The following is a 27,205-nucleotide window of genomic DNA, read 5'->3' on the forward strand; positions in this document are numbered from 1 at the left end:
CAGGGGTGAGGTTCGTACACAAACTTGGAAGTCTGAGAGGTGGACCACGGATTCATCTCAAGGCATCCTGGCAGCCACCTTGAAGAGGAAGATGGTTTCAGTTACATGAGTCAATACCCCTAAGATAAAAACAGCGCTCCTTCCTCTACCCCGACGAGAGAGAGAACACCTTCCCGCGGGACCTCATTGCAGGGACACACGCTGTTCAGGGTAATAAACACCATGTTCAAGAGCATCCTTACAGGAAATCTGAGCTCCACAGGGCTGCTTCACACCGTTCGCCTGTGTAAGCCCGTGGCGTTGCGCCAAGCACAGGTGAGAGCGCGTGTGAACCTAAACAGCTCCGTGCAGGTGGGCTCCCTGGGGCTCCACGGCTCCAAGGAGAGACCCCAGTGTCTCCAGGACGGATGGATCCCATTCATTAGACGCCTCAGTCACCGCCGCTTCTCTCTGCTGGACTTCTGACAGACATTCGGCAGGGGACTCTGAGGTCACGCCCTCTGGCAAGGACCTGGAGTGACACCACCTTCCATTGGTAATTAGGTGACCTCGTGTTGTCCGGTAGCTGGAGTCTGGGGTTGGTTTTCGCCATCCACTTTTGAAAACGAAGGCCAAGGAGCTTGAGGGCAGCCCCTCCAAAGGATGAGAGGGAAAAGAGTGGCTCCTTCTTTGTAACATTCAGGCTGCTTTCTGGCTCGGCTCTGAGAGCGATCCATCCCTCCTAACAAGGGCTGGTTTTTCTATCTGTTGCAGCGAAATAAAGCACTAGAGAATGTGTTCGAAGGCCACTCTACTCCTCAGCAATTTATTTTCTTTATTTTTATCAAGTCCCTAAACGTAGTCCTTGGCATCCGACTTCAGGAGCACTTGGGTCACATGTAGTTGCTGCCAGTTTAGAGATGGGGAAACTGAGGCACGTTTACTTCTGTTTCACAAGATCACTCAGTAGATGGCCGATCTCTCTCTGCCTCTTACCCTCCAATAGAGACGCTTGGTTTCCCCTCACAAGCCCAGTAGAGACTATTTGGTTTCCCCTCACAGGCCTACTGGCTTATAAAGCATGTGGGTGAGGTATACACCATCCTCCTTGGGAATCGACATCTGGGCTCTTGAGGGCTTCTTGCAGGCTGTGAAGGTCAAGAGGGCTGCAGATGTGGGGTCCGGCCGACCTCTGCCTGTGCTTGTCGTCACCCTGGGAGAGGGCCGCAAGGCACACACGAGCTGGTTTGCGGCTTCTGTTGACCTCTCGCTGGCCTTCTATCCGCTAGTTGGGAGTTGGTTGTGGGCTAAGTTGGATATACTCAGTGTAGACCCTGGTATTGATGCTCCTCTCGAGGCTGAATTTCACACTTCTGCGGGGTCAGGCGGGCCTCTGAGGGAATCCCCAGCACAGCGGTCGGGCAGGATGCTTCCACCCACCCACCCACCCCCTTCCTTCTAATTTGTTCCATAATAACCAGTCAGAGGTCACAGACGGAAGACCCACAGGCGCACTCTGCCCCCCAGACAGATGAGCTTTGTGGGGCTACCCAGTGTTCTGGAAAACTTTTACTTGGTGGCCAATAATGAAAACTTGGGCGATTTCACAGGAGGAGCACAATTGCTGGCTTCTCTTGGCAAATCAGGAGATCTGGCTGCACTCAGCCCCCTGTGAGTCCCACAGCAGTCAGGAGCAGTTTAGAGAAAGGAAAGATGCTCCCGCTTCTCCCAGTCCCTGCCCTGGGCACCTGCAGTCCTGACTGCCCATCGCCCCACCTCCCCGCAGGACTCCCCTCCTTGAAGAGAAGAACCCATGTTCTCAGGCCAGAGGTGATGTGACTTTGTCTGGCACAAACCTTGGGAATCCTGCCATCTGACTGTCACCCTACCCCCCCACCCTTCCCCCGAAGAACTATGAGTCAGCCATCCTGCTTATCATTAATAAGCCTCTCGAGGAGGCCTTCCTAGCCTGGAGTTCACCTGCTCCGAAATGATTAATACCGCTTTGGGTTATGTAAGGAGAGTTTAAGGGAAACAATGATGAAGGCCACGTTAAGTTTGAACAGACGGCGCACACCCTGCTGGGGGCCTCGTGTCCTCTCCAGCCAGGAAAACAGAAGAGCCCAGGGAGTCCCCTGCCCGGAATGGAGGGGCCAGTAATCAGAACAGGGTGCCCGGAGCCCCGCCTGGGGTCACCTGATGGAAGCTGGAAGCATGGAGGCCTCTCGGGCTGGAGCCACAGCGGGGCTGGAGCTGCTGAGAAGGCAGGAAAAGAAAGGGAAGAATACCCCAGCTTCTCCTCTGCCCAACATTGCAGGGGGTGAGGGAGCAGCCAAACAGGAGAGAGTTTCAAGGGCCCATCATGGGGCGAGCCGTGAGTGATAACAGGAATGGACGAATAATAATTCTTAGAGCTCTTTATGGAGCAGTTACTGTTACCACGCACTGACCTAAAGCACTTCATGTTGAATTAACTCATTTCTTGATTAATGTAAGTCATTGAGGTACTGCTATTATTAGCCCCACTTTTTTTCTAATGAGGAAAAGGACGCATTCGTTCTTTGGAACTTCTGGATTCTTTGTACTGGTACTTTTGGTTTTCTTTTTAAACAGAGAACCGAAGGAGATTGTCCACTTCCTGTTTTGCCAAGTAAGAGAGAGAACGTTTCCAATGTCCAAGTAAGGACACTGGGAAAAACACTGCCACCTACTATCACCATCATGTCATAAAATAAGAACATTTTCACATCAAAACGGTCAAAAGGACTTCAGCTCAGAGAAATAAGGAAGCAACCTGCACAGCTGGTGTGTGGCAGATCCTGGATTCAAATCCAGGCAGTTTGGCTCCAGAAATGAAGGGAGCTGCTCAGCTTCTGCCCAAATGTAGTTCACGGCTGCCCTGGAGGGTGAAAGGGGGAGGAACTGGCGGGCCAGGTCAGCAGGGCAGTGAGGCTGCCTCACGATACAGGGGCAGGACCCAGCGCGAATGGGGGACCTCAGGGTACCCAGCAGGAGTGGGGAAGGGGTAGGGGTGCAGCAACTCAGACTGGGGATCGGGAAGGGAGTGCCATCCTGGCCTAACACCGTGGTAGTCTGCCTTGTGCTGAGAACATTCCCAGGGCCACGTCTGGAGTGGGCCTGGCCTTCTCCACAGGTGAGCCTGAGCCACCAAATCTGGGTTCTCATAAATCAGGATCATTGAGAGATTAAATGACATCACACATGGAGTAAGCGTCCAAGAGCTCAAAAACTCACCTTGCCTTTTTAAGACTGGAAGTATTTTGCTACCCACACGCCGTACAGAGAATCCTGGGGAGAGATTCCTTTATTACATTTCCTGGATGAAGGGACCCTTCGTCCTTCCACAGAATCATACTGTGAGTCTAGCTAATTCTCCCTCCTGATTTTCTTTTCTGTCAGGTACTCTGTTCCAACAGATGCATTAAATTAAATCTTCCGCAGCCTGGCATCTTCTCATAGCATATCCCCTCATTTGTACGATAGGTGACGTAAACATAATAAAAAAATCACGGGGTCCGAGGTCACTGGGCGACAGGCAGTCTTGGGTGAACAGCCCCCAGTGCCATTCCCTCTATCCCCGAATCCGTGAGGGATCGGTGGTCATGCCTCTGCCTAGGAGAGAGGCAGAGAGGACAACAGACGGAAGAAAGCTGGCAAATATGCTACTGAATAAAAATGAACAGTATCGTAATCATTTCCTGTGCGTTTACACCCGGCACTAAGAAAAGAGTTGACTTTAGTTAATTAGCGTTGCATACTTTCAACAAAATTAACCTGCATACCCAATTACTCTGTCTGTGGAGAAGAATATAAAGATGAAGATGTCAAAGACTTGCCCTTCAAACAGCCGAGAAGAGTCTGGTCGGGAACAGAAGACACAGCAGTTACATAAAGAAACGCTGCATTGTTGGGGTGTCCTGCAGGGGTGGGAGATAAGCTCGAATAGGCGGCTTGAGGTCTTGGTGAAAGTGGGAATGAGAAGCATCTCCACCTCACCCGATTGTTGCGAAGGTTCAACAACGTGTAGAAGATGCCAGAACAGCACCCAGCCCACTGGAGTAGGTGCCCAGTCAGTACGAGCTGCTGGCGTGGCATGGCCGTGTCTGCGTCCGTCCGTGACGAGGCTGCCACCACCACCAGCACCACCAGCACCAGAGGCACCGTCCCGTCGAGTCCTGAGGAGCCATCGCCAGCGAGTCCAGCTGGGTGGGACTTTCCAGCTCCCAGGCGCAGAAACTTTCACATTTCTCCAACTGGGACTTTTTTCTCTTGAAATCCAGGACAGGATTGTCGGCTTTTTATTTTGCCAAGTAAGAGAGAATACTTTCCAAGGAGAGAGTCTATTTCCAAAGTCCAAATAAGGTCGCTGGGGAAAAAAAAACCTGCCATCTACTATCACCATCATGCCATAAAACGGAGGACATTTGAGCACTGAAGCCGTGGAAGGGACACAATGTCAGAGAAATGGCGAGTCCTTCAAATAGAGTCATCTTGTGTTCGGGGACAAGGAGCCTTCCGTGTCGCTCCGCTCTTCTCGTGTCACTCTCAGCCTCGAGCATGGGAACCGCCGTCCTCTGTCACCGGTGCGCCGGGGCACGTTCCTTGATCTTGTCGACCGGGTCGTCTTCACAGCAGCATGTGACTGACTGGCCACCGCGCGCCCTCGCCAGGATGACACTGGCCGCTCAGATGAGCCCGAGCACTACCACGAACACAAACAGGCCTGGGGGGTCTGGGGACCCAGCTGGCTCCCAGATGGTTAAAGCCTGGGGCAGGTCCCTTCCCCGACCAGGGTGGGGAGGCCTCTGCCCGCTGTGGCAGGTGGCAGACGCTGAGGGATAGTTGGTGCGTTGCTAGAGCATCATCCCTTCATTCCTTTCAAGTTCTTTCGAAATCCTGTGGTTCTATCCGAAAGCCCTCTAGCCAGCCAAGCCACGGTCCCCCTTGCCACGGTCAAGTCCATGTCTAAGAATGGTCGTGGCCATGGCGTCCAGGCTGAAACTCGCTGTACTCCTTTGGCCACAGAGAGTGCACGGTAGCCGCAGAGATCCCTGATCAAAACCTTTTGGCCTCATCAGTGAGCCCTGACTGGTACTTGCTGGCTGCCTTCCCCAGCCGGAGAGGAATCCCTGAGCCAGCTGTTGGGACTCCATGCTTTTGCCTTTGATGTTCACACTGCCACCTCCAAGGGAAGGAAGCCCTGCTGGGGAGAATGTCACCATGAGGCCCAGATGGCCGCCATCCTGGACAATAAGCCCAGCGGGCTTGATGAGACCATGGCTCCCTGGACTGCCGCCTCCACCTTCCCATCCAGCCCCTGAAAGTTTCCCCCTGGGCAGCCTCTCCAGCCTCCTGACAACTTCCCTCTTGCCTCTCACCTTTCCTAAAACGGCCTCCTCTTGCACTGAATTATTTGCAGACTGCACGCATGGCAAGGGCTTTACCTTTTCAAAGTGCTTTATAGTCTTGAGTGAGCTAATTGTCTTCTCCCCGGGGTGGTTGGTGAGCCGGCTGGTTTTGCTGGGTGAGAAATGAAACCCAGGTGTCCTGGCGTGCCTTGCTCCAGGTCCCCCCAGGCCGATGCAGGATGGTGGGCACACAGCAAACTGTCATGCGCTGGCATTGCTCTAATGACGGCCTTTGTTGTCAGGCTTCTGTAATTGATCACTCCTTGTGACACCCTCAGCCCCCGTAGGGCAGGGACTCTGTGTTTCCTTTTTTCCTCAGTAGGACCCACTGTGTGCAGCCCAGGGACCACCCTGTTCTCCAGCAGACCCAGGCCGATCTTACCTAGCTTTTAGCTTTCAGACCAGGAGTGAGCAAATTGGGGACGGCAGGTCAAGTCTAGCCCAATGCCTGTGTTCTGTATGGCCCGTGGGATCAAAATCACCTTACATGTTTTCGTGACAGGAAAAAAAAATCAAAATAATTTTGTTGACATATGGAGACTATATGAAATTCAAATTCTAGTTTCCGAATAGGAAGTTTTCTTTGAACACAGCTACGCTTGCCCATTCACCTTGTCTACGGCTGCCTTGTCACTACGAAGGGCGAAGTTAGGAGTTGCAACAGACCCCATAATGGCCCACAAAGCCAAAAACAGTACTGTCGTGACTTGAATTGTGTTCTCCCCTATCCCCCTGACCCCCGACCCACATTCATGTGATAAAGTCCTAACCCCCCGGTAGCACAGAATGTGGCCTTGTTTGGAGATGGAGCTTTTACTGATATTAGTAGTTAAGATGAGGCATACCAGAGCAGGGTGATCCCCGAATGCAGGATGACTAGAGGAAGACTAGTCCTGGAAAGAGGACTTTGGGGCACAGACCCACACACAGGAAGAGGGCCATGTTGAGGATGGAGGCAGAGATCAGTGTGACGTGTCTATAAGCCAAGGAACCTCAAATACTGTCAGCACAAAAGCTGGGGAGAGGAGTGCAGCCAGCACCCCCTCCCAGGCTTAGGATGAACCAAGCTGCCAACACCTTGATCTCCAACTTCTGGCCTCCAGAACTGTGAGACAATCAGCTTCTGTTGTGTAAGCCCCCAGGCTGTGGTCCTTTGCAATGGCAGCTCTGGGAAACTAACACATCTCCTGTCCCGCCCTTGACAGACAGCATTTGCTGATCCTGGTTAAACTAAGTAGAAATTTGGAAGTGGGGTTAAGCTATTCTGGCCCTCGCTCAGGACCTAACCTAGGTGTGCTAGAGCTCAGACCCTCGTTCCTGGCTCCTGGGTTCCTTGCCAGAGTGTGCTCATTTCTCCACCCATCAAAACGTATCCCTTCAAATAAAAAAAAAAAAAAAAGTATCCCTCCTTGTGCCCACGTCCTCAGGACTCCCAGACCACCCGCTTCTCCTAAACTTAGGTCAGTGAATGTGGATGATGAATGGTGAGTGATGTCTTTGTAAGTTGGCCCAGAGATGACATCTGGGTTTCCTTCCTATTTTAAATGTCTTTTCCCAGAGGCAGGAGCCCTCCGAGACACGTCCCCTCAGGTCCCTCCTTTCACGTGGCTTTGGGCAGCTGCCTGCTCAGGAGTGGAAATTCTTGTTCTGACATGAAAGAACCAACAGCTCCTAAAGATGATGAGCCCCATGGCTGTGTTCAGAGCTTCCAGGGAACCAGGCTGGGACTGACCTGTCCTCAGAGGAAGACTTTGTACAGTTCCAGAGTAAATATGTCCCGCAGCCAGGGGTCAGTGGATAGAGAGGAGTCATCATAAAGGCCCCAACATGAGACAACCAGCTCCACAGCCTGTTCTGGACCCAAGAATTCCATGTATTGGGGTCCCGGTGCTGCCATAACAGAGTACCACCGACTGAGTGGCTAAAACAGCAAATTTATTCCGTCTCAGTTCTGGGGGCTTAAAGTCCGAGATCAAGGAGTTAGCAGGGCCATGTTCCTTCCAAGGGCTCTAGAGAAGCATCGTCCCTTACTTCTCCCAGATTTTGTGGCGCCAGGCATTCCTTGGCTCTAGCTGCATCTCCAGTCTCTGCTACCAATCTCACATGGCCTTTTCCCCCAAGTCTTTCTAGGTCTTGTCTTTTTTTTTTTTTTTTTTTAAGATTTTATTTATTTATTTGACACAGAGAGAGAGAGAGAGAGAGAGAGAGAGAGACATCACAAGTAGGCAGAGAGGCAGGCAGAGAGAGGAAGGGTGCAGAGCTCGATCCCAGGACCCTGAGATCATGACCTGAGCCGAAGGCAGAGGCTTAACCCACTGAGCCACCCAGGCGCCCCTAGGTCTTGTCTTCTAAGGGCACTAGTCATTGAACCTAGGGCCCACCATACCTCCAAGATGATTTTGTCTCAAGATCCTTGACAGACTACATCTGCAAAGACCCTATTTCCAAATAAGGTCCCATTGAGGTTCCAGGTGGACCTGAACGGGGTAGAACTGGAAGGGACACCAGTCACCTCGGTTCGGTCAGTATTGTTGAAAGTGAGAGAAGCCTCAACCAAACTTGCTCAAATCCAAAGGGAATTGTTTGGCTCCTCTAACTGAGTAGTTTAAATGTGACTCTTCGAGCAATGCCAGTGCATGACACAGCAGAATCCAAGGGTCCAAAGAATGCTTTTAGGAATCCATCTCTTTTCTTGATCTCTGGACTCCATGTTCCTCTGTGTTGGTGTCCTTCGTGCAGGTTCCCGTCCTGCATGGTGAGAAGAATGGCCTCCTACAGTTCTGGGCGTCCACTGTCCCTATAGTCAATCTCAGTAAAGAGAGGACCTTTTCCTTGATTTTCCAGGGGTGGGGGGAAATCCCTGTAAGTCTCTTTCTGGATTGGTTGACATGCCACGTTCTTAACAAACAGTTGTGCAAGGAATAGACAGCGGTCACTAGCTAGGCCTTCCTGGGTCATATGTTTCCCTGCGGAATCAGGGAGTGGGGTCAGCCCTACCTGACTTCTGGGGTGAGTGAGGCTGAGGACTCTTCCCAAAGGTGCAGGACACGGAAGAGCCTGGATGGGCATTATTAGGGGGCATTAACAACCATACAGCTCTCACTCGGAGGCAGCCAGGTATCAGACTTGACAGTGATGCTTCCAACTAAAGTTAGTATTAGAGGCTGATGACAATGAACCATTCCCCTATTCCTGTTTTCATTGCTTTCTGGTGAATACTAACATTGAAGTTGACAGAGAACTCGGAGAGCCTTTCCCTTGGCCCTTATTTTTGGGAACTGCCAGAGAGACACGGGTAGAGACACCCTTGCACAGTTTACCCCGTGCTCTCATGATTGCTAATTGTTCTGCCAGTTGTTACTGTTCTGCCAGACCCCAGAGGTGGGGCACCATTATTCAGGCCTGCTTGGCCAGGCAGGAAAGCACGTGCAGGACCGGGCGCTGAACCTATGGAATGTCGCGCACTCTCCGGCTAATGAATGCAGGCTTGTAAAAGCGTTTGGACACTGCTGGCATCCTTAATAGGAGGGTGTCTGATAGCTCAATGTGAAAGCCGTGCTTGTCTACAAGCAGCCCTTAGAAAGCAGGAAGCATGCTACATGAACCTTCGGGGAAGCAGATGGAGGAGGCTCCCGTCCGCGCACTCAGCAAGCTTCTTTTTTTTTTGAGAACATCCATGCTGACCTCTGTTTAAGACACTAAGAATCAAAAAAAAAAAAAAAAAAGACACTAGGAATCCAAAACACAAAGGAGAGTCAAACCCTAGAAGGTCTACTTTTTATTGGAGAATCCTGCAAAGAAACAGAAAATCATAAATAATGTGGGGTAAGGGATGCCCAGGGAAGAACAAATGAGAGAAGGGCATGGTTGGAAATTCTTTGTGGAAGTAGTGGGGGAAATATGCTGTAGATCAAGGACTCGGTTTTGGAATTAGGGCAAATCAACCTAAAAATGCTTTAAGTCTCAACTAACAGAAGACCTAACTCAAATGGACTTGAAAAATTAAGTTACTTTACTTTCTCATGTAACTCAGAGTGCAGAGGAAGGGTAGTTCACCATGTTTTCAGGACCAGGGTTCCATTTCTCTGCCTCTCTTTCAACTGCACCATCCTCCGTCAGTCAGCTTCTTCCTTAGGCTGGCTTCCCTCTTGGAGACAAAATGGCTGCAGCAGATCCAGGACTCACACCCACACACTGCACTCTCGGGATGACCCAGCATTCAAGGCAAAGCTTCTGAGATGCACTCTCTCAGACGGGCTGAAGTCACATGCCCGCATCTCATCTCATTAAGCCGTATTTCAATGCCTTACTAGAAGTCTGCTGTGCATCCTGGGGTGTCTCCAGGGCCATGATGCTCCGTGTGATGACTCAGGGATCCAGGCAGAAGCAGTCTCCCCTGTCTCGTAACCACACTCCTGGGACATAGAGCCTCCTGAATCAGAACAGCAAGAGAAGAGCCAGCCGGAGAGGCCGGCACTAGAAGTCAGATGCCTCCACCTGGAACAGAAGTGGCCGCCAGGGCTCCCACTCACATTTCACTGACTGTCGTAAGTCACATGGCCATGCCTCACGTCAGGGGGACAGGTGAAAGCAGTCTGTGCCTAGAAGTAGAGGAGAACCAGGTGCTGGCGGCTGCTGGGGACGCCTCCTGCGGATTCCTGGGCTTCTCCAGCAGGTGCCCTACCAGCCTGCTCCACTCGAACCCCGTCTCCCCTGATTCCCACCGCCGCACGCAAGAGTTTGTTTCCAGAAGGGGAGGAGACTGGCAATGGAAAGATTAGCCGCTCCCAGGGTTCCACACGGGGATCAGTATTTTCCATAGTACTTTGTGAGTTCAGCCTCAAAGTAAATGGTTAATTCATCTTGTATCAACAGCACTGTGATTCATAATGTAAACTTGGAGCATCCTTGATGTTTCAGGCCCACATTCCTTTTAATTTGGCTCTGCATTCTTTTAAGCCACACTTAATAGAATGCAGCATGCAAATGCACGAGCTTTTGCCCGGAGGCAATTTAGCCTGGCTGTTTCAATGGATGTCTTCTTTCAAGTGTATATTCTTTCTTAAATTATTTACTGAGTAAACACACTTTGCATTTTCAAAAGGGAGATTAAGGCAGCTTGCTGCAGACCTAGTGGAACGTAAAGCCCCCTTTGCCCAAAGTTTGAAAGAAGTTACTTTGGGTTTCCCCAAAGTTCCCTCTCTGGCTCACTCGCTGGGAACCCCTTTCCTGGCTTGTTTTTCTAATCCTCGGCAAACTCCGCATTTCTTTCTGCTTTGCCTACAGCAATACCTGCCAGCAGCCCCTGGCTGTGACTTCTCCAGGCTCCCTCACAGATGCGGCCCACCAGTGCCAGCCTTTGTGTCTCCTGCTCTAGGCTGGCTGGTTCCTATCCATTCAAGAACCCCAGCAGCCCCCTTTTCTGGTCCTTAGAGGCACCATATCAGCACCTTTGAGGTCCAAAGCTGAGCTGCCAGCCTGAGTCAAGCTTCTTCCACTCTGTCTGCTCCAGTTCTGTTCCCCCCCCCACCCAGCCCTCTGTCCTAAATGTCTGCCAGTCCTTGCTTTGAGAAAGCAAGTGCTCTCTCCCGCTGACCTCCTCTATCGTGTGCCTTATTTCCGTGGGAACCGCTCCTTCTCTTACCTTCAGGGAGAAGACCCAGTTTCACCTTTGAGGGGTTTACTTTAGCCTTTAACTTCAGCCTTCTCTACACAGACTCCCTGAGATTTCCCTGCAAATTGAGTTTGCACGGATGTCTTCTCCATGCACCCTGGTATGGAATGATTAGAATTACAGAAGTGGCATTCCTTCGTTACGGCACCTTTGGGTGGGTCTCTCTCCAGTTTTGTGTGTCAGCCACTGAGCCAGGAGCTGGGGCTGCAGAGGAGAAGAAGACTCTAGACTCGGGACACGCCATGGAGGCAGTGGACTGTTGGGTCTTCCGCGCGTCTCCCAGCAAGATGTCGGGCTGTCCTGGGATCGGTGGTGTGCTGAGTGAATTAAAGATATGAGCTGTTAAGAATGATCACAGGTTGAATCACACCCCTCTTTGCCTTGAGATGAGGGAAGCCCAATTAGGAAGGCCAGGCAAGAGCTGAAGATTTAGGCATTCCTGTGTATTCATTTTTCTAACCATGCTTCAGATTAAACAAGTAACCCCCGCGGTTAATCCTTTATAAATTAGCATCACGGATGCCTTGGGGCCCTCAACCCACAAATAAAATGGTTGTCAACCAAGAGACACACTACTGTATATTACTTAAGGCAGAATTTTAAAGAGTTTTCATGCTTTTAATCTGTTTCGCTGCTGAGTTTCAATTTTGCTGATTTCCTTTGCAAGTCTGACGCGGATGGCTGTGGTAAATAGAGATTGTGACAGTGACTTGGGCAAACGGGATGTGTCGGGACTGTTCTGAAGACTTCTGCCCCTTCCAGAGAAAGGGGAAAAAATCAATTTGGGTTTTAAATCAATCCACCAAGTAGCACTGATCAGTGTTCATAATTAGCCTTACTTTAACAAGCCGTGAAGTCCTGTTTTTATTTATTTATTTTGGGGACAGAGAATCTCCCTGCCTCCTGAGCAAATACGGCCTGTTAAGTCTGAATTAGCTGTCACTGCAGAAGAATTAATGTCAGGGCGCAGCCTTTCTAGTGGGGAAGGGAAGAAATAAAGGAGACAGATCTTAGCTGAGCCTTACGTGATAAATGAGGACTGAGCGGACCATTCATCTCCTTCGAGGAAAGTGGACACAGGCACTAAAGCAGTTTTGCGGAAGACGTGTCAGCAAATGTGATCGTTTTGTAACCTGTCAGGAGGAGAGGGAGCTAGTCCTTCCAGGGGGGCCACAGGGGAGTGGGCTTGTCTGATGCGCCCCATCTCCATCCATCCATTTAGGTTGGGAGAGGAAGGGGTTGGGTGGGGAGGACTCCAGCGGAAGCCACAGGGATGTCATCTTCCTTCCGAGAAAGAAACTCGTTCCAGAACCTAGAAAAGGCTGCCAACACACTGCAGAGATACAAAAAAGGAGGGCAGGGTCTCTTGTTAGACCGAGACAGCAGACCTTTTCCTGCTTGATATTTGCAGGACAGGCAGATGGGGTTTGCTGCAGGCTGTTAGGCACCTGGAGAGCCCGGCAGGACCTCCAGCCACTCCCTCCACCGCTGTGCGTTTGGTTCTGCGGGAGGAGCGTGGGCGAGGCCGCTTGACCTGGGTTCCCTTTGATGGTCTCAACAAGGCATTCTGGGGCTCAACCTCTTTTCTCAGAATGAGCTAACACCTTAAGAAGCAACTTCATGGGGAGCTCTGCAGGCATCTCGGAGCACGTGTCTGTAGTCAGCTTCGCCTCCCGACTTCCCACTTCCCCGTCCGCATTAGGCAGAGCCCGAGCCGAGGGGGCTGGAACCCCCAGAGGTGAGGGTCCACCCCCAAAGCACACGAGGCACTCGGGGACTTTGTGTAATTTCTCATTTCCATCTTGTGTGTGTGTTTGTGTGTGTGTGTGTGTGTGTGTTACAGAGCAAATGTAACATTTCCTCCTGGTGTAACAGAGCAGTGAGCCCCAGTGACAGATGACGGTTTCACAGCCCGAGCGGCAAGGTTGACACTTGCTTCTTAATCCTGTCCCTATCTTCCTAAATCTCTCTTTTCCTTTTCCCCAGGTATTTTTGTACAGGTAAGTACCTTACTGACATATGTTTCCTTGGAGTCATTTACTTTAACAGGAAACACTGCAAAAAAATGAGGCTTGTCTCACGTTTTAAATTAAAAAGAGAAGCTCGCATAGGGCCCTTGATCGCTTACAGATTACTACATGGTACCCCGAGCCCGGAAAGCCATTTGATTAGCTTTTGCTTGGCAGTGAGCATTTCTCCAGGTGCCGTGTGACAGTCACCGTGGAGTCGCTCATTTCCTCGTGGATGGTTCATAGGAGAGGAAGCTCCCGTGCACGTGCACACACACGTACACACACGCACACACACACACACACACAAGCCCCACACTGGGCTCCCTACCCCCACCTGTGAAACCGTCTTTTGATTAGGCAGCCTGGTCTTGGATGGTCTTTGTCAGAAAACCCTTCGTGTCTCTATGTGAATTTTTTTTCCCATCTGTTCTTTCCTAGAATCATCCAGAACCGCATCCTGGTCGTCGTCTTGGCCGTCATCCTGGTCGTCACCATCCTGATGGCGGTCACTTTTTCTGTCAGAAGACACTGATGGATCTGTTCCTCCCTGACCAACAGCAACAACGGCTTGTTCTGAGTAATTAAGACAAAATGGTCACATGAATCATTCTTTTGCGCTGACAGGCCCCGAATGACCCTCCCTCTTTTCACCACTGTTCAGCTGAAGTGCAAAGAGTGTAAAAATATTTTCTATTCCTGTTTGCATGCGGGTCGGTTTCCTTTTCTAGGTTTGTCTTCACCCAGATTTGTTTTCTGTAGGGGAAGGGGAATGTGTATTTGCCTTTTGGTGATTTCGTCTCCTAACCAAAATAGCCTTGGTGACATTCTTCCTTGCCCTGTGGACATGTCAAGGGTCACGGTTTGGGACAGGGCATGATGAGTCAGCCGTGGGGCATGTGATGGGCTGTGCTGTTTGTCACACATCTCTTGTCACCGACTTGCCCCTCTGTGATGTCCGAGGATAAAAATGCAGAGAAAAACAGGGGCCAAAGCCAGTGAGTGACAGGCTCCAGCAAACCAGCCCTGTTCCTACCCAGGGATAATGAAGATAGTCTACCTGCCTGAGCGCTTGCATTGAAAAGGTGGATATTCAGTGTCAGTTGTGCAGGACTTAGCACTTGACTTAGCACTTGACTTAGCACTTTCTGTGTTTTTCTGTGTGTGTGTGTTTTGTTTTTGTTTTTGTTTTGTTTTGTTTTACAGCCAAGAACATTTTTGCAAAGCCTGCCCAAGATCCACTTTTCACAACTTTGATTCCTGCTACATGAAATATTTCCTTACCCTCCCCAAATCCCCTAGTCCCCAGAATTTGCTGACAAAACGAGCCCTGGCCTGATATTTAATTGTGACCTCCTCTCCCCTGACCTGTGTAAGCATCTCGATACCCTTTTGGTTTTAATATCTGCACTGCCAAAACAGCCCTCCTACAAGCAAAAGGTCTGACAAGGCTCTCTGCACATCCATTCCAGTATGTAAAAAGAACATGAATATTTCAGGAAGAGGAAGAACATGAGTCCGTTGGTGTGAAATTTCAAATGTGATTATAAATATGGTAGAGTCCTATAGGATAATTCACTAGAAATAAACTTCATGGAAAACGTTCACTAACCTCCTTTCAAAGAATAAGGGGTTGCAGCGTGTTACAAAGGACGGCTTGGATTTTCTATTAAAAAAAAAAAAAAATGTTAGCACAGCCTTCCTGAGTTCACTGTGTATTCAAACCTCTGACGTGCTTTGTGATTTCCTTTGGTTTCTTTCTGTCCGAGGTAACCGGGAATTGCGTTCAAAATGAGTTCGTTTATGATCAGGCTGAAAGTTGCCCCAAGCTGAGGTCATTTTCCTCCTTGTCATAAAGCAAAATATGTTTTTCTTAAGACTTCATAGGCACTTCCGAGGTCTGTACTCTCTTTTGAATATAATTGGAAGCTCTGAATCCTTGAAAAGCGGACCTGTTCTCTTCATAAAAAATGCTAACCACCTGTGCCCGTAGATGGAGATCCCCTGGATGCTGCCCTTTATTTTTATGGTTTTTAACCCCCCAACTCAGAAAAGAACCGTTATGGTTTAGAGAGGAAATGCAGAATGGCAAAATCCACCAGAGAAATCGCACTTAGCGAAACAGGCCAGGGCCTGCGTGTGTCCAGATAAATCATTTAGTATTGTGTAAATAAAGCTACAAGCCTTGACCTTGCAGGGATGGCGTGGGATTGGGGCCGGACGAGGTAGGACAGTGGAGGACTGGGAAGGCGGCGCTCATTTTCCTATCAGCTGAAGGGATCCATCTCAGCAAGATTCTTTTATTCCGATAACGGAAATCTGTACATGCTGAACACATTGGAGAAACCATTAAAAGGGAGGAAACAAACAAACAACCTCCTTCTCGTTCTGAAACAGGAATGGCGGGGGAAGTATTACACCAAGCTCTCTCGGGTGGCTGCTTTTGAAACCGTTGATCTTAGCGAAAGTGTAAAACCAGCTCTCTACCCGCACCTCGTGCCTCTTCCCCAGGCCACCCAGCAAGCCAGGTTCATCTGATCGTCTAAAGCCGCCGGCTCCTAAATATTTCAGTAAAACCTTGTGCTCGTGGGGAGATGGGGATGAAATGGGGAGGGAGTGTGCGCCTCACCCCCCCACCAGTGGCTTTTTTCTCACCAGTTCTATCTCTTTATCAGCACTTGCCTGAGACTTTGCCCCAATTCAACCTCGAGAGGGAGAGAATCCGAACAGATAACCCTTGGCCTAACAGCCCCATCCAACCCACCCGGAGAAGTGACCTGGATAGTGGGCGCTTTGTAAGACACTGGTCCCACCCCCACCCCCACCCCACCCCGCGCTCGCGCCTGGCCCTCCCGGCTGCTGGAGGGGAAATGCCCAGGAGCCTCAGCGGAGGTCCGGCTCCACCCGGGCCGGGAGAGAGCCCACCGAGGCGAAGCCGGTCCTAGATCTGTAAAAGGTTCTAGGAACTTAACACGTCGACTTTGATCGAGGACTATTTCTGCGGTTGGGCACCTGTGCTAAAAATGATGTTCAAGGGGAAGGTGGGATCAGGGGTGAAGACCAGGACATGGAGGAGGACCGGGAGGGGGAAGCTCCTGCCATCTAACATTCGTGCAGACTAAACAGTTTCCCCGACCCACCGAATAAATAAAAGCGGATGCTACCCTGCTCCGGAATCAAAAGCAATTTAATTAAAGTCTCTTAAGTTGTAAAGAGTTTTAAATGTTCCGTGTTGAAGGCGAATGCCTGCAGATGCACGGGGCTTGACGTCAGCCGCCAGGCCTGGGCTGGGAGGCCATTTGCTATTCTGTTTAAGGCAGACTGGATTGTCTTATTTTGGAACTAGCTTGGTGGGGGGTTTGCTTTGCTACTGCTTCTGAGCCCTGAGCTTCAAAGGCTGAAATTAATGGTGAACAAAATTGTGCGGCTCTGGCCGTCCCATGCGGGGCCAGCCCATTGAGGGTTATCATTAAGTAAAGAAATAAAGAGGGGGAAAAAAGCCTGCCTGTTCCAAAAAACCTCATCAGATAATGACCTCAGTGATTGGATTTTCATTACCAAACAGCATCCAGAGATTATCCACCCCGTAGAAGAAGAGAAGGGGGTGCAAAGAAAGAAAGGAAAGCAACTGTCTTTCTCTCCCTCTCTCCTCTTTTTTTTTTTTTTTTTTTTTGCACATCTTTTCTTTAAAACTGTCAGATCATTTCAGTATTTCAAATCCGAGGAAAACAGCCTGCCTGCTGCTGTATTTGAAGTTGTAATGGTGTCAAAAAGTCACGACTGACTGACAGCCGTCAGTCCCAGAGGGGCTCATTAAATCATAAAAACTTGACAAGGAAATAATTGCGCATTGCCAGCAACTTGGCGCCTGTTTAGACGTTTTTATTTTCTTTCATTATTAGTCCCCACCATTACGTTCATTAACAAATTGCATTAAACAACTGTTAAGGGCTAATGATTTGTTTATCGCTTTTTATTATTATTATTATTTAAACATTAGCTGTGTCATGTGGTACCCGAGCAGCCTCTTGCCATCATCTGACTGAATATTTTTCCACTCCCGAGCTCCGGGTACTGTTGGAATATGAAATAGATTATTCATTACTCTCCTCTTTGCCACTGATTTGATTTCATGTAGCGTCTTCCACAGAGAAAGATGAAAACTTGTCAAAAATAGGTTATATCTTATTCGAAGGGGCAACAATAGCAGCAGGTACAGGCACACTTTAATATTTAATTAAGGTTGATGTTAACCCCTTTAAATGACTTTAGCTGTAAGTTCCATTCAAATGCAGAAGAGAAAAATAATTGTTCTTAATTTGCAACCTGTTCAGCAAGCATTCTTCATGGAGTTAGCTGGAAATTTAGAGCCGAATTTTTTAAATAATGAAATTTCCCATCATAAATATTTATAGCCGTTTGTCTACGTAGTTGAGAATTAACTACAAGCAATGATTTCCTCGTCGCTTTGGTTTGAACTGCTAGTGCCGTGGGACGCTCTCGGTGCTGGGAGCCAAGGTGGGCTTTCCTGGGAGAAATGCAGACCCAGAGCCAAGGACTGTAGGGGGGTGACGGCTGGGGCTGGTTTCAAAGGAGGCTCTGTGAGTCCCCTGTCTCTGGTCCACATGTCTCCTCAGCCAGCTGAGTGTGTGGTTGGAAGACTGTGGTCTGGAGAGTAAGTAGGGATTTCTTAAAGGAACGCTTATGTGTCCGGTTGGCTGGTGTGGGGAGGGTGTGACGGGGCGTCTCTGTGTAGTCGATGAGCTCACTGCAAACAGTGCTACCCTAAGGGACAAGAGGAGCGATGCCTTGCTGGAACTGACCTTCTGTCTTTTTTCCTTTCCGGGACTTGCCGTTGGTGAAATCATCAGCTTTTCCATGGGCTCTGAGCTTTGGGGGGAAAAGCTCCTTCACCATCGTCATCACCATCCCAGATCTGAAGTCAGCGGCGTTCTCCACGCCGGAACGCCTGGCTTCATCCAGCCTCCCTGTCTGATTCCGTGAGTTTCACAGAGCCATGGAAGCCACTGTCAGAGGCCTGGTCTGTTGGTACTTCAGGGCTGGGGTGACCTGGTCAATAACAGGGAACGAGGAGATCTTCTCTGCTGACCTGCTTTGTTCCTACCCACCTGTCCCCGGGAAGACAGACCCCTTGGGCAGCCAGCCACCCCATGGATGTGAAGGGGAGAGATGGCACATGTCCCTTGCTCAGCCACCATCTCTCAGCCTCACCCATCCAAGGACAGATGGTCCCAGCAGGAGCTGTGGCATAGGAGGGCCGGGTCCGGCAGGTGGGACAAGTGAGGCCACCCTAAGCTTCAGAGACCACCGTGGGCATGGAAACGGCACACACGCCTGGGCCGGAGGGGTCTCGAATCTCCATCTCGGCCTGTTCCAGATTAGCCGCGTGACAGCTTACCACCTTTGGAACGGATGCCACACCTCGGCAAAAGATAGGCTCAGAGTCCTTTTTCCAAAAGGAAGGAAGGCTTTGTGGTAAGCCATCCCTAGTCTGACTCCCAGAGACACTGGTTGCCCGAGATGAGCCGCCAGCCCTCAAACCCGACCTCATCCTGTGTAATTCACTAACCTTAAGCCGAACTCCAAGAAACTTCCTTGTTTATATGGCTTTGCCTGAAGCCCATTGGGCTCAAACCAGTAGTGTCTGCCAGGGGCCGTCCACATTTTATGACTTAGGTAGTTCTTAGACAAGATCTCAGCCTTTTAGAAATGAGGCCAGGAACTATGTGGGCAGCTCGAGAAGTGCTTAAAGCCACAGGATCCTTCCCAAGAAAGGAGACCCTGCAGGGTAACCAAGAGAGGCCCAGTGCAGGGAGAAGAATGCATGTGCTCGGGGCCAAGGCTGGAGACCGGGTCCCGGAAGAGGTGATGGAACCAGGGTGAGCATCGTCTCTGTTGTAGAGGAGGGAAGACGCAGGGGATGCTGGGAGAGACCGCCCATGCCCACGAGGACTCTAGCTCAGTAACAAGGGAAATGTTCCCAAGCTGCTTACCAGAGGCGAGTAGGGCAAAAACAAGATGGTGGGGCAAACCCAAAATGACAGGACACGTGGGTTGAGAATGTGTGAGGAGGTGAGGGACGGGTGGCGTATGAGGTGAGGAGGGATTCCCAGCACCAGGGGACAGGAGATGGTGAGTGGGACTCATCCCAGGAGATCATTAAGAGGGAAGGGCGCCGGCGTCAGGCCTCACGTTGTGCCACCCTGGGCCCATTATTGGCCTCCTTCAGGAGGCGCCAGAGCCGGAGAAAGACAGGGTGCCTTTCTCCCAGGACCCCAGCCCAAATCACACACAACCTCTGTTGTCATGCCTCAAGGAGCTCCCAGCATGCTGTGGGTAAAGCACTTCCTCGTCCTGAATCACCTCATTACTCGTGCTACATAAATAACGAAGGCATCACAGAGAGAGGGGGAAATGCCAAGCAGCAGAGCTCTAGACTGTGATTCTGTGAACTCGTGCACCCCCTCCTTCCCTTCATCCAAACAAGGCCCTTTGGCGTGAATAATAGCTCAGCGGCCCCGAAGCCCGTATTGATCTGCTGCACACACGGCTCCGCTGAGAGCCGCCTGGACTTTTCCTAGGGGCAGGACAGCGCCGTTCGGTGCAGCCCTCTCCTTCCCCCACCCCTCAGCCTCCCCAGGTGTGCTCAGGAGGGGACAGTGCTGGGGGAGGGGGGAGACAAGGCCCTTCTCCAGCTCAGTGCTGCTTTGTTGCCTCAACTTTTTTGTTTTTAACTTATTTTGCCAAGAAAAGTACCTGAATTGGACAGAAATGTTTTTTTGCATGATGAGGCCCCACAGAGTTGAGAATGAAATACATCCTCAGGCTCCAGCTTCTCTCCAGAAGATTCTGCCAAAGACCCAGGCCACAGAGGCACCCTCCGCTGACACTGACGGAGGCCTCCCGCGTGCCCAGCACTGGGTCCAAGCACCCTGGCATGCCACAACACGTGTGTCTGTTAATTTTCTATCTTAACACCATCAGAAGAGAGACAAGCTGAGAATGTGGCCCGAATCCGCCACGTCTTTGGGGAGTGGGATTGCTGTTAAATTCGGTAAGAAGCCTCCGTCATAGGATGCTAAATGCACGGGGCCTGAAGCCCACAGCCCCCCACCCTGAGGCTCCAAACACTGTCCCCTTCCTCATTCCCAACTCTTTCAGACCCAGGTCCTGGCCCTCTGGGTCACGGACAGTTGTAAGATGAGCCAGGTCTCTGCACAGGAACGCCCGTGAGCTCGTAGTTTCCTGAAATACCACTCTGAAAGATTCGTCCCTCTGGTGTCTGACCTCGAGCCCGGGCAAAATGCAGATTCTTCTTCCCCTGGTCAGCTTCAGATCCATAGACCACTGACCCATTCCTGAGGGCAGATTTTGGATTTGGGGTGGGAACGACCCACCATGACAAGGAGCAGTCCGTGGTCTTTGGGAGAAGGCAGTAGAAAGGAAGGGGACCTCTGGTTGCCTGGCACCAGCCTGGTGGTTTCTCCTGGGATCAGCTGCCCTCTGGGTAAGGAATGGGTTCCTGGGTGCGCAGCCTTGCCGTAGAAGCCCACATACACCCTGGCCCCAGGGCCCAGGACCACTCAGGACAGAGAACACGGGGCCCTGGCAAGGCAAGATAATTGGGTGAAGTTCCCCTGGTACGTCCCACAGCAATGCCCTTCCTGAGGAGAAGGAGGAGGCGGAAGAGAGAGGCCAGGAAGGCGGTGGGAGGGTAGTTAGAACAGTGGGTTCCAGCCAGTTGCTTTCCTTGGGGGGCTGCTGCAGCCTGCTTCCTCCCGGCCCTGCTGAGATGCGGAGGCCGAGGCACTTGGGGAGGACACCCAACCTGACCGCTTCTGCCCCGGGCAGCGCCTCCCCACGCTGCCCCATCCAGGGGTCTCAACACAGCAGGGACATCGTGACTCTCAGAGACTGTCTCTGCTTGATTTGTCTCCTCATCCAAACATCCTGCCGCCCCCCCGCCAAGAAACTACAGAGTAAGGAGAGCTAGGGGCTGCATGGGCTCATCATTGCCCCAACAGGACTTCTAAACAACCACGCCTTTCCCTGTCTGAAGCCTGAGAGGTGTAATTGGGTTTATTCATCTAGTCGAAAATGCGTACTGGCTATCTACCGTGTTCCAGGCCCCAAAGACACGTGGTGAAGAAGTGAGGTAAGAAAACATGCGCGGCAGCCCTGGGACTGCAGGTGGGGCAGTTTTCGTCCCCAGAGCCCTGCCTTGCCCTCTGCGCTCAGCCAGGGCTCCGGGGTGAGCCGCACTGGAAACCCTGGTGCCTTGCCCATCCCCCTGCCCCCTCCCACCGCTGCCCCACCAAGGTCAGTGCCGCACCTGCCCGAGTCCTTGCCACGCCCCCTAGTGCTGTGTGTTCCTTCCTCCTTGCGGTTCCCACAATTACATGTGCAAATGGCCCCGTTGGACTAGAGTAGAGCTGACATTTGCCTGCCAGTGGTTGAATCCCCATGAGCACTGGCTCCAGGTCCAGGACCAGCCCCAGAGAGGCAGGGGACAGGTATGGGGACCCTTTAGATTGGGACTGACTTAGAGGATTTTTTTTTCCTTTTTTCTTTTTTTCTTTCTTCCTTTTTTCTGCTTATTAAATGATAAAGGTTCGACTTGGCAGGCAATCAGAAACCCAAAATATCATAAAAGGGAAAAAAGTTGCCGAGTGGCTAAGAGGTGCACCACGGGAGTGTCACTGGGCTCAGCAGCGAGGTGAATTGCTGAGCGATGGAGCAGGAGACGTTTTTCAAAGGCTTCTCTCTCCTTCTTCTCTCTCTGTCCCCCATGCAGAAAGGGGAAAATAGAAGCAGAATCCAGATTTGGGCACGAGGCTGATGGGTCACCCTCCCCCACCACCAGCCCCCAGACAGTGGAGAAACTTTGATCCGGGGACAGGAGGAGCCTGGGCACCCCGGCAAAGGCTGCAGCACGGTCCTGGTCTCTGAGTGGGCTTCCCTGGGCTCCTGTGAGGGGAGATGAAACCCACAGAGCCAGGGAAATTGGGGCTGGAAAGGAGGAAATGTGGGACCCGTGCCCCTTGGGCTCCAGGCTGGTGGGTTTGGATGGCAAAAGCCAACCAGGCAGATGGGCTCAGATTCGCAGAACCCTCTAGCTGTGCAGGCTTTAAGGAGCATTTTGGCCAACCTGCTTGTTCAGATGGGTAGATGGTGCACAGAGAGGGAGTGAGTCTTCGCTTGAGAAAACCCAGTAAGTGGGCGGTGGGGCCAGGAATGGACTCCAAGTCTTCAGCCTCTCCTTGGGCTTCTCTCGTCTGCACAAGGAGATGCAACTCAGACAGCGCCACATTCTGGAAGCCATGGCCCAGCCACGGGGCCTCTTTGGTAGTGCTGGCCTTCACACCACGTGGCTAATGTTCCTCCATTACATTCTTTTTTAAACCAACATGCATAGAAAAACTCGGTTCCATTCCTGTTGGCTATGATCATTTTATTCCCCTGAATATCAGATCTTTTCTCTCTTAAGGAACTGGCAGAGGGCACCCTGGTGTCCCCTCAGCTGAGCTACTAGTGTCCCCGGGGAAAGGCATTTTTGTGCTCAAGTCCACCATCACTAGCAAAAGAATCTTGTGAGAACAAGTAAGTGAGAATTGAATTCCTCCTCCCCCAGCGCCAAGCCCCTGGAGGCCTCTGGCAAACTCCTTGGTTGCTGATGCTAGGCGGACACGGCTTTAGAGCTGGCGGAAGCGCTGACCCTCCAGGTCCTGGCAGCCGTGGGGGTGGTGTTTGCACACCCAGGAACAGCCTGGCAGGGAGACCCCTCGAGGCTTCACTCTTTTCCCAAAGTCTGGCATTTTCCAGGCCGGAGGTACTCAGAGCTCTGGGCCTTTCCATGCCACCAGCCTGGCGTGTGGCCTCACGTTGACAAGTCAGAGCCAGCTCGGGTTCCGGTTCTTCATCTGGCCAACGGGAAAGTTGGTTGGAAAGTCTCAGGAAGGTAGGCCTCTGCCAGCTCCTGCCACCCATGGCGGAGAAAAAGGAATGTTCCGAATGTGAGGGTCGAAGGCCCTGGGGTAAGATGGCAGCCCCTGGCGTGCGGAATGTCCTAGAAGAGAAGGAGATTTGGTGCACTGAGCTTCGGAATGGTCTTGGATGCAGGACTGGTGGCATGGGCTTGTGACCAGTGCAGTTGCGCACGTGACCCCACCTTCAGAAGGGCCCACACTGGGGGCTTAATGCTGTACTATAATTGAAATTCATGATAATTTTATCTTCATAATTGCATTTTGTAAATGAAGTTCGGTGAGACAACGGACCATGAGCGGGGAGCTTGGAGCCAGGCTCCCAAGCGGTCCAGCCTCCCACCACCTCCTGCTTGTGGGGTCGGATGCTCCGCCCCCTGGGGCCCCGCTTCCACTCGGCCTTCCCACCCCAACCTCCCTTAAGCAACAGCTGCTGACCTGCCTCTGGGCTCAGGCATGGGCGGGGTCAAGGGCTGGACGGGGCAGCCCACAGCATTTGTAGTGGGGCGTGGCGGCCGCAGGCCCTGCCCTATGCTGGCGGCGTCAGGGCACATTCAGTGGGACAAACCTCTAATCCACTCCGATGCAGGCACCAGGTACACCTAGTGCGTCCTGGCACCAAGGTGGCCCAGCCCCTTCGGTTGCCCATCCACCGAGGATTGGGGCACGGACCTTGCAGAAGGGGGAGATGCCTACCTTAACCTCCCGTTCCAGGCCTGGGGTACAACCTCTCCGTCCAGCCACTGGGAAGAAAGGAAACCTGACCCCCAGGCTGAGGGCAAGTGCATGACCAGGACACAAGGCCGGAGTCAGCATCCTGAGGGTCTGCCGTCCTCCTGAGAGAATCCCCAGGCCTGGGGGAGCCCTCTCTTCCTTCTTCCAATGTTCCTGAGTCCAGCTTGTCTCTTCTGGCCTGAGTCGTCTGGCTGAGGCTCCCTCTAGGAACAACCCACTACATGGGTTGTGTAACTGCTGATTTCCCACACGTAAATATTCTGACATTTGCCTTTAAAACCAGTGTTGCACAGTATAAAAGCGAACAGTAAAATTCGTGCTAGTGACTTAAAATTTTAACTTGACTTAGAAGACATCAACTAGAAAATTTTAAACACCGTGACAAGAGAGAGACAAGGGAAGAAATGAAAAAGCATTTTTTTCTTGCTTTCTGAACTCAGGGCTCCGTATTTTCATTTTGCTTTGGCTCTCGCAAATGATGGAGCCTGTCCTGCCTGGGTGAGTCACTTTCCCTCTGGGGCACCCCATTTCCCTATCAGGAAACCAGATCATTTACTTTTTGCACTTGCCCCTCCCTTGCTCACGGGCACATTATGAAGGTGCACTTGGATGAAACCCATGAACAGGATTTAGAAACCAGTGTGTGGTGCCAACCCTTGGTCTTGGAACATGGCCCTTCTTTCTTAAAAAGGGGTTCAGCCCATCTCGTGTAGGTTTAACCACTGACAAGTCAGGCTCTCCCCCAGGTCCCGGCCGTCGGTATTACATCCTGGAAACGAAGCTCCAGTCTAGAAACCTCCCCTCTTCCCTGGAATACAGACCAAATAGCCTCTATATCTGGGATCCAAGCAAGCTGTGAAATGGAAAGATGTCAGCCAGCCCAAGGGTTGAGGCCAGTGTGTGAAGAGTGATCATTGATCTCTACATTCATCCCTTTTATTTAACGGTGAGGCCAGAATTTCAAAGGTACCAACCCAGAGGAGGGTAGGTGCCAACCAGGTTGGGGTTGAGGGGTCATCTCAAGAACGGTAAAAATCCCGCTTCCGCTTCTCCTTCCAGGAAGAGGGTATCTCCATTTCAGAAGCATTTCCAAAGCGACGGTCATGGAGGTTCCAAGTGCCCCTTTCCCCTGCCCTGCCTGATGTCGGAGGACTCACCTGTCCAAGCGATGAATGTGTCCAACATAGCAACCTGTCTTCTTCTGTAAAAGTGCTGTTCCTTTAAGAGAACGTTTGTGGGATGAATGGCATGAAAGAATGAATGAATGAATGAGTCCCTTTCCATCAAGTTGCCTCAAATGGAGTCCAGATGTTAAACGGCATGCTCGACAGCGCCACTGCAAGAGAAGGAGATTCGGATGACCCCCGTGTGGCTCCTTCTACAGCTTTTCCCCAACAGTGGATGCTCTCTTGATCATTTTTAAATTTTGTGGTTTTAAGTTTATCTTATTTCACTTCATTTCCCTTTGAGTGCTGTCTTCTGGCTCCTGCTCCGCTTCCTCCAGCTAATTCATTAGGCCGGAGAGCCGCTCCAGAGTGGGATTAGAACCCGTGTAGTACATCGTCGCTTTAAACTGAAATCTGCTAATTAATGGCTCTTCTGTGCGTAACTGAATGATAGCGCTGCTTCCCCGGGGAATTGCGATTTCATGGTTCCTAATGATGCTGCGATTACATTATCTGGATCACGCAGACGGTGGGTGTCAGATGCGGTGCTCAGAGCCGGGGAGAAATCGCTCCTAAAACCAAGGGGATGAGAGGAAGGAGTTAGAATGTCTGCTGTTAATTGTCATTAACACGTGCTGTTCCTTCCTCTTGTTCGGTATTTGTTTCAAGGTCCAGCTTCCCCCAGCTCCACAACGCTTCTGTAACCTCACTCCCCATCCCCCAGTAGTCATAGGGTTTTGTTTGTTTGTTTGTTTGTTTGTTTGTTTAAAAAAAAACTATTTATTTGCTGTATTCCACAAAGTAGTTTATTTTCATTACCTTTCTTGGAAATGTGGGTCTACATATCGTTAGTACAAGAAATATATGTTGGTGGTTGTTTCCCGAACTAACCTGTATTATTTGATGAGTTAAATAAAATGCCTGAATCGGCATCTGCTATTGCTACCCTTTTGCATTTGAATTATTTATCTTACTTTCATTCCCTTTCTAAATAAATGGGAGTTATAAATTCTCAGTACTCTGCTACAATTTCTGTACTGTGAATATAGACAGTGTCATTTTTTTTGTTTTAATGATGGAACTTAATAGAATCATGTTCAAGGTTGCTTTTGAATACCAGTTTTTTCCCCCCTTCTTCTTTAATTGCCCCAGAGATGGCTTTGCAGAGTGACCACAAACCTGGATATGAGCTCTGGTTCTCTTATTGGTGAGTTGAAATAATGTACTCGTCTCTTCACTGAACCTCTGTTTCCTTGACTGTAAAGCAGGGAAAATACCCCCCACCCTGAGGCCCGATAGGAAGATTCGATCAGGTAACCCGTGGAAAGCACCACCAGGCTTGTGAGAAGCCATCACCATCCTGCTCTTCTTGACAAAGTGAGCTGTTCTGTAACATCGTGCTGGACAAATATTGAGGGAGGGGAGTATTGCGTATTTTTGTTCTGTTTTCTTTAAAGATCGCTCATGAACATGGCCTTAAAATTCCTCAGGAATGCCTTATATTAATCATACTAAAAAGAAGATATTCATGTCTTCATTCATTAAAACACTTTTTCATTTCAAATTGTTTTTTAACACTGAATATTAGACATGGCCCCAGGGATTGGAAATCAGTGTCGAACCACAGACCAGGGCTCCCAGGCCGGTGAGGAGTCACCTGGCAGTTACCTGCCATAGGAACTGAGTCACAGAGAGACCTGGAGAGCAAAGGCAGCCTCCGCTGGTTGGGCTGAGATGCGCCTCTTCAATGCCAAAAGTATGCCGTCCTGGAAGACCCAGCTGAGAACAGTTTCCAATTAGCAATAGTCACGCCTCGGATAAACCTCATTGGCTACAACGCTGCCTCTGCGCAGAGGTGAAAGACGCATCTGAAACACACACACACGTGCGAAGTCTTGGTTGCGAATGAATGAATGAATGAATGAAGACAGGCAACTTCTATCGCTCCAAGAGACCTGCTCAGTCCCAATTTCACCACCAGGAATTTCCCTATTAAATGATCATTTGTTCCCCACCTGGGGACAGAGACGCAGCGGACTGTGTGGGCAAGAAGACAACCACGAGGGGTAGGGGCACCGAGGCAGCGGCCACACCTACTTCTGGGACAGCAGGTGCTTCTCAGTGTTCCCGGGAGGGCCACCTGCATGTTCTCTTCAGGAGTCTCCTTTGACCCATCTAATTTGGTCACCAAGACACTCACTCTCCCACC

General features: G+C 50.8%; 1 protein-coding gene across 20 annotated transcripts in view; it reads left to right on the forward strand.

Moving 5' to 3' along the window:
• Positions 1–25,941, forward strand: part of VTI1A (vesicle transport through interaction with t-SNAREs 1A) — a 350,305-nt gene extending 324,364 nt beyond the window's left edge. For 5 of the 20 annotated variants that reach the window (XM_082721436.1, XM_082721437.1, XM_082721438.1 and 2 more), the window contains one exon: positions 13,533–14,696. Coding sequence is in view for 5 of the 20 variants with exons in the window: in XM_082721437.1 (XP_082577563.1) it covers positions 13,533–13,626 (94 nt within the window). In the remaining 15 variants the exon portion in view is untranslated. Of the gene's footprint in view, positions 1–13,532; positions 15,464–17,962 lie in introns of those variants that run through there. The other 15 variants (XR_014309077.1, XR_014309082.1, XR_014309083.1 and 12 more) reach the window with 11 other exon arrangements.
• The last annotated feature ends 1,264 nt before the right edge of the window (positions 25,942–27,205 follow it).

The sequence above is a fragment of the Mustela nivalis genome, assembly GCF_964662115.1.
Source record: "Mustela nivalis genome assembly, chromosome: 2".
Lineage (NCBI taxonomy): Eukaryota > Metazoa > Chordata > Mammalia > Carnivora > Mustelidae > Mustela > Mustela nivalis.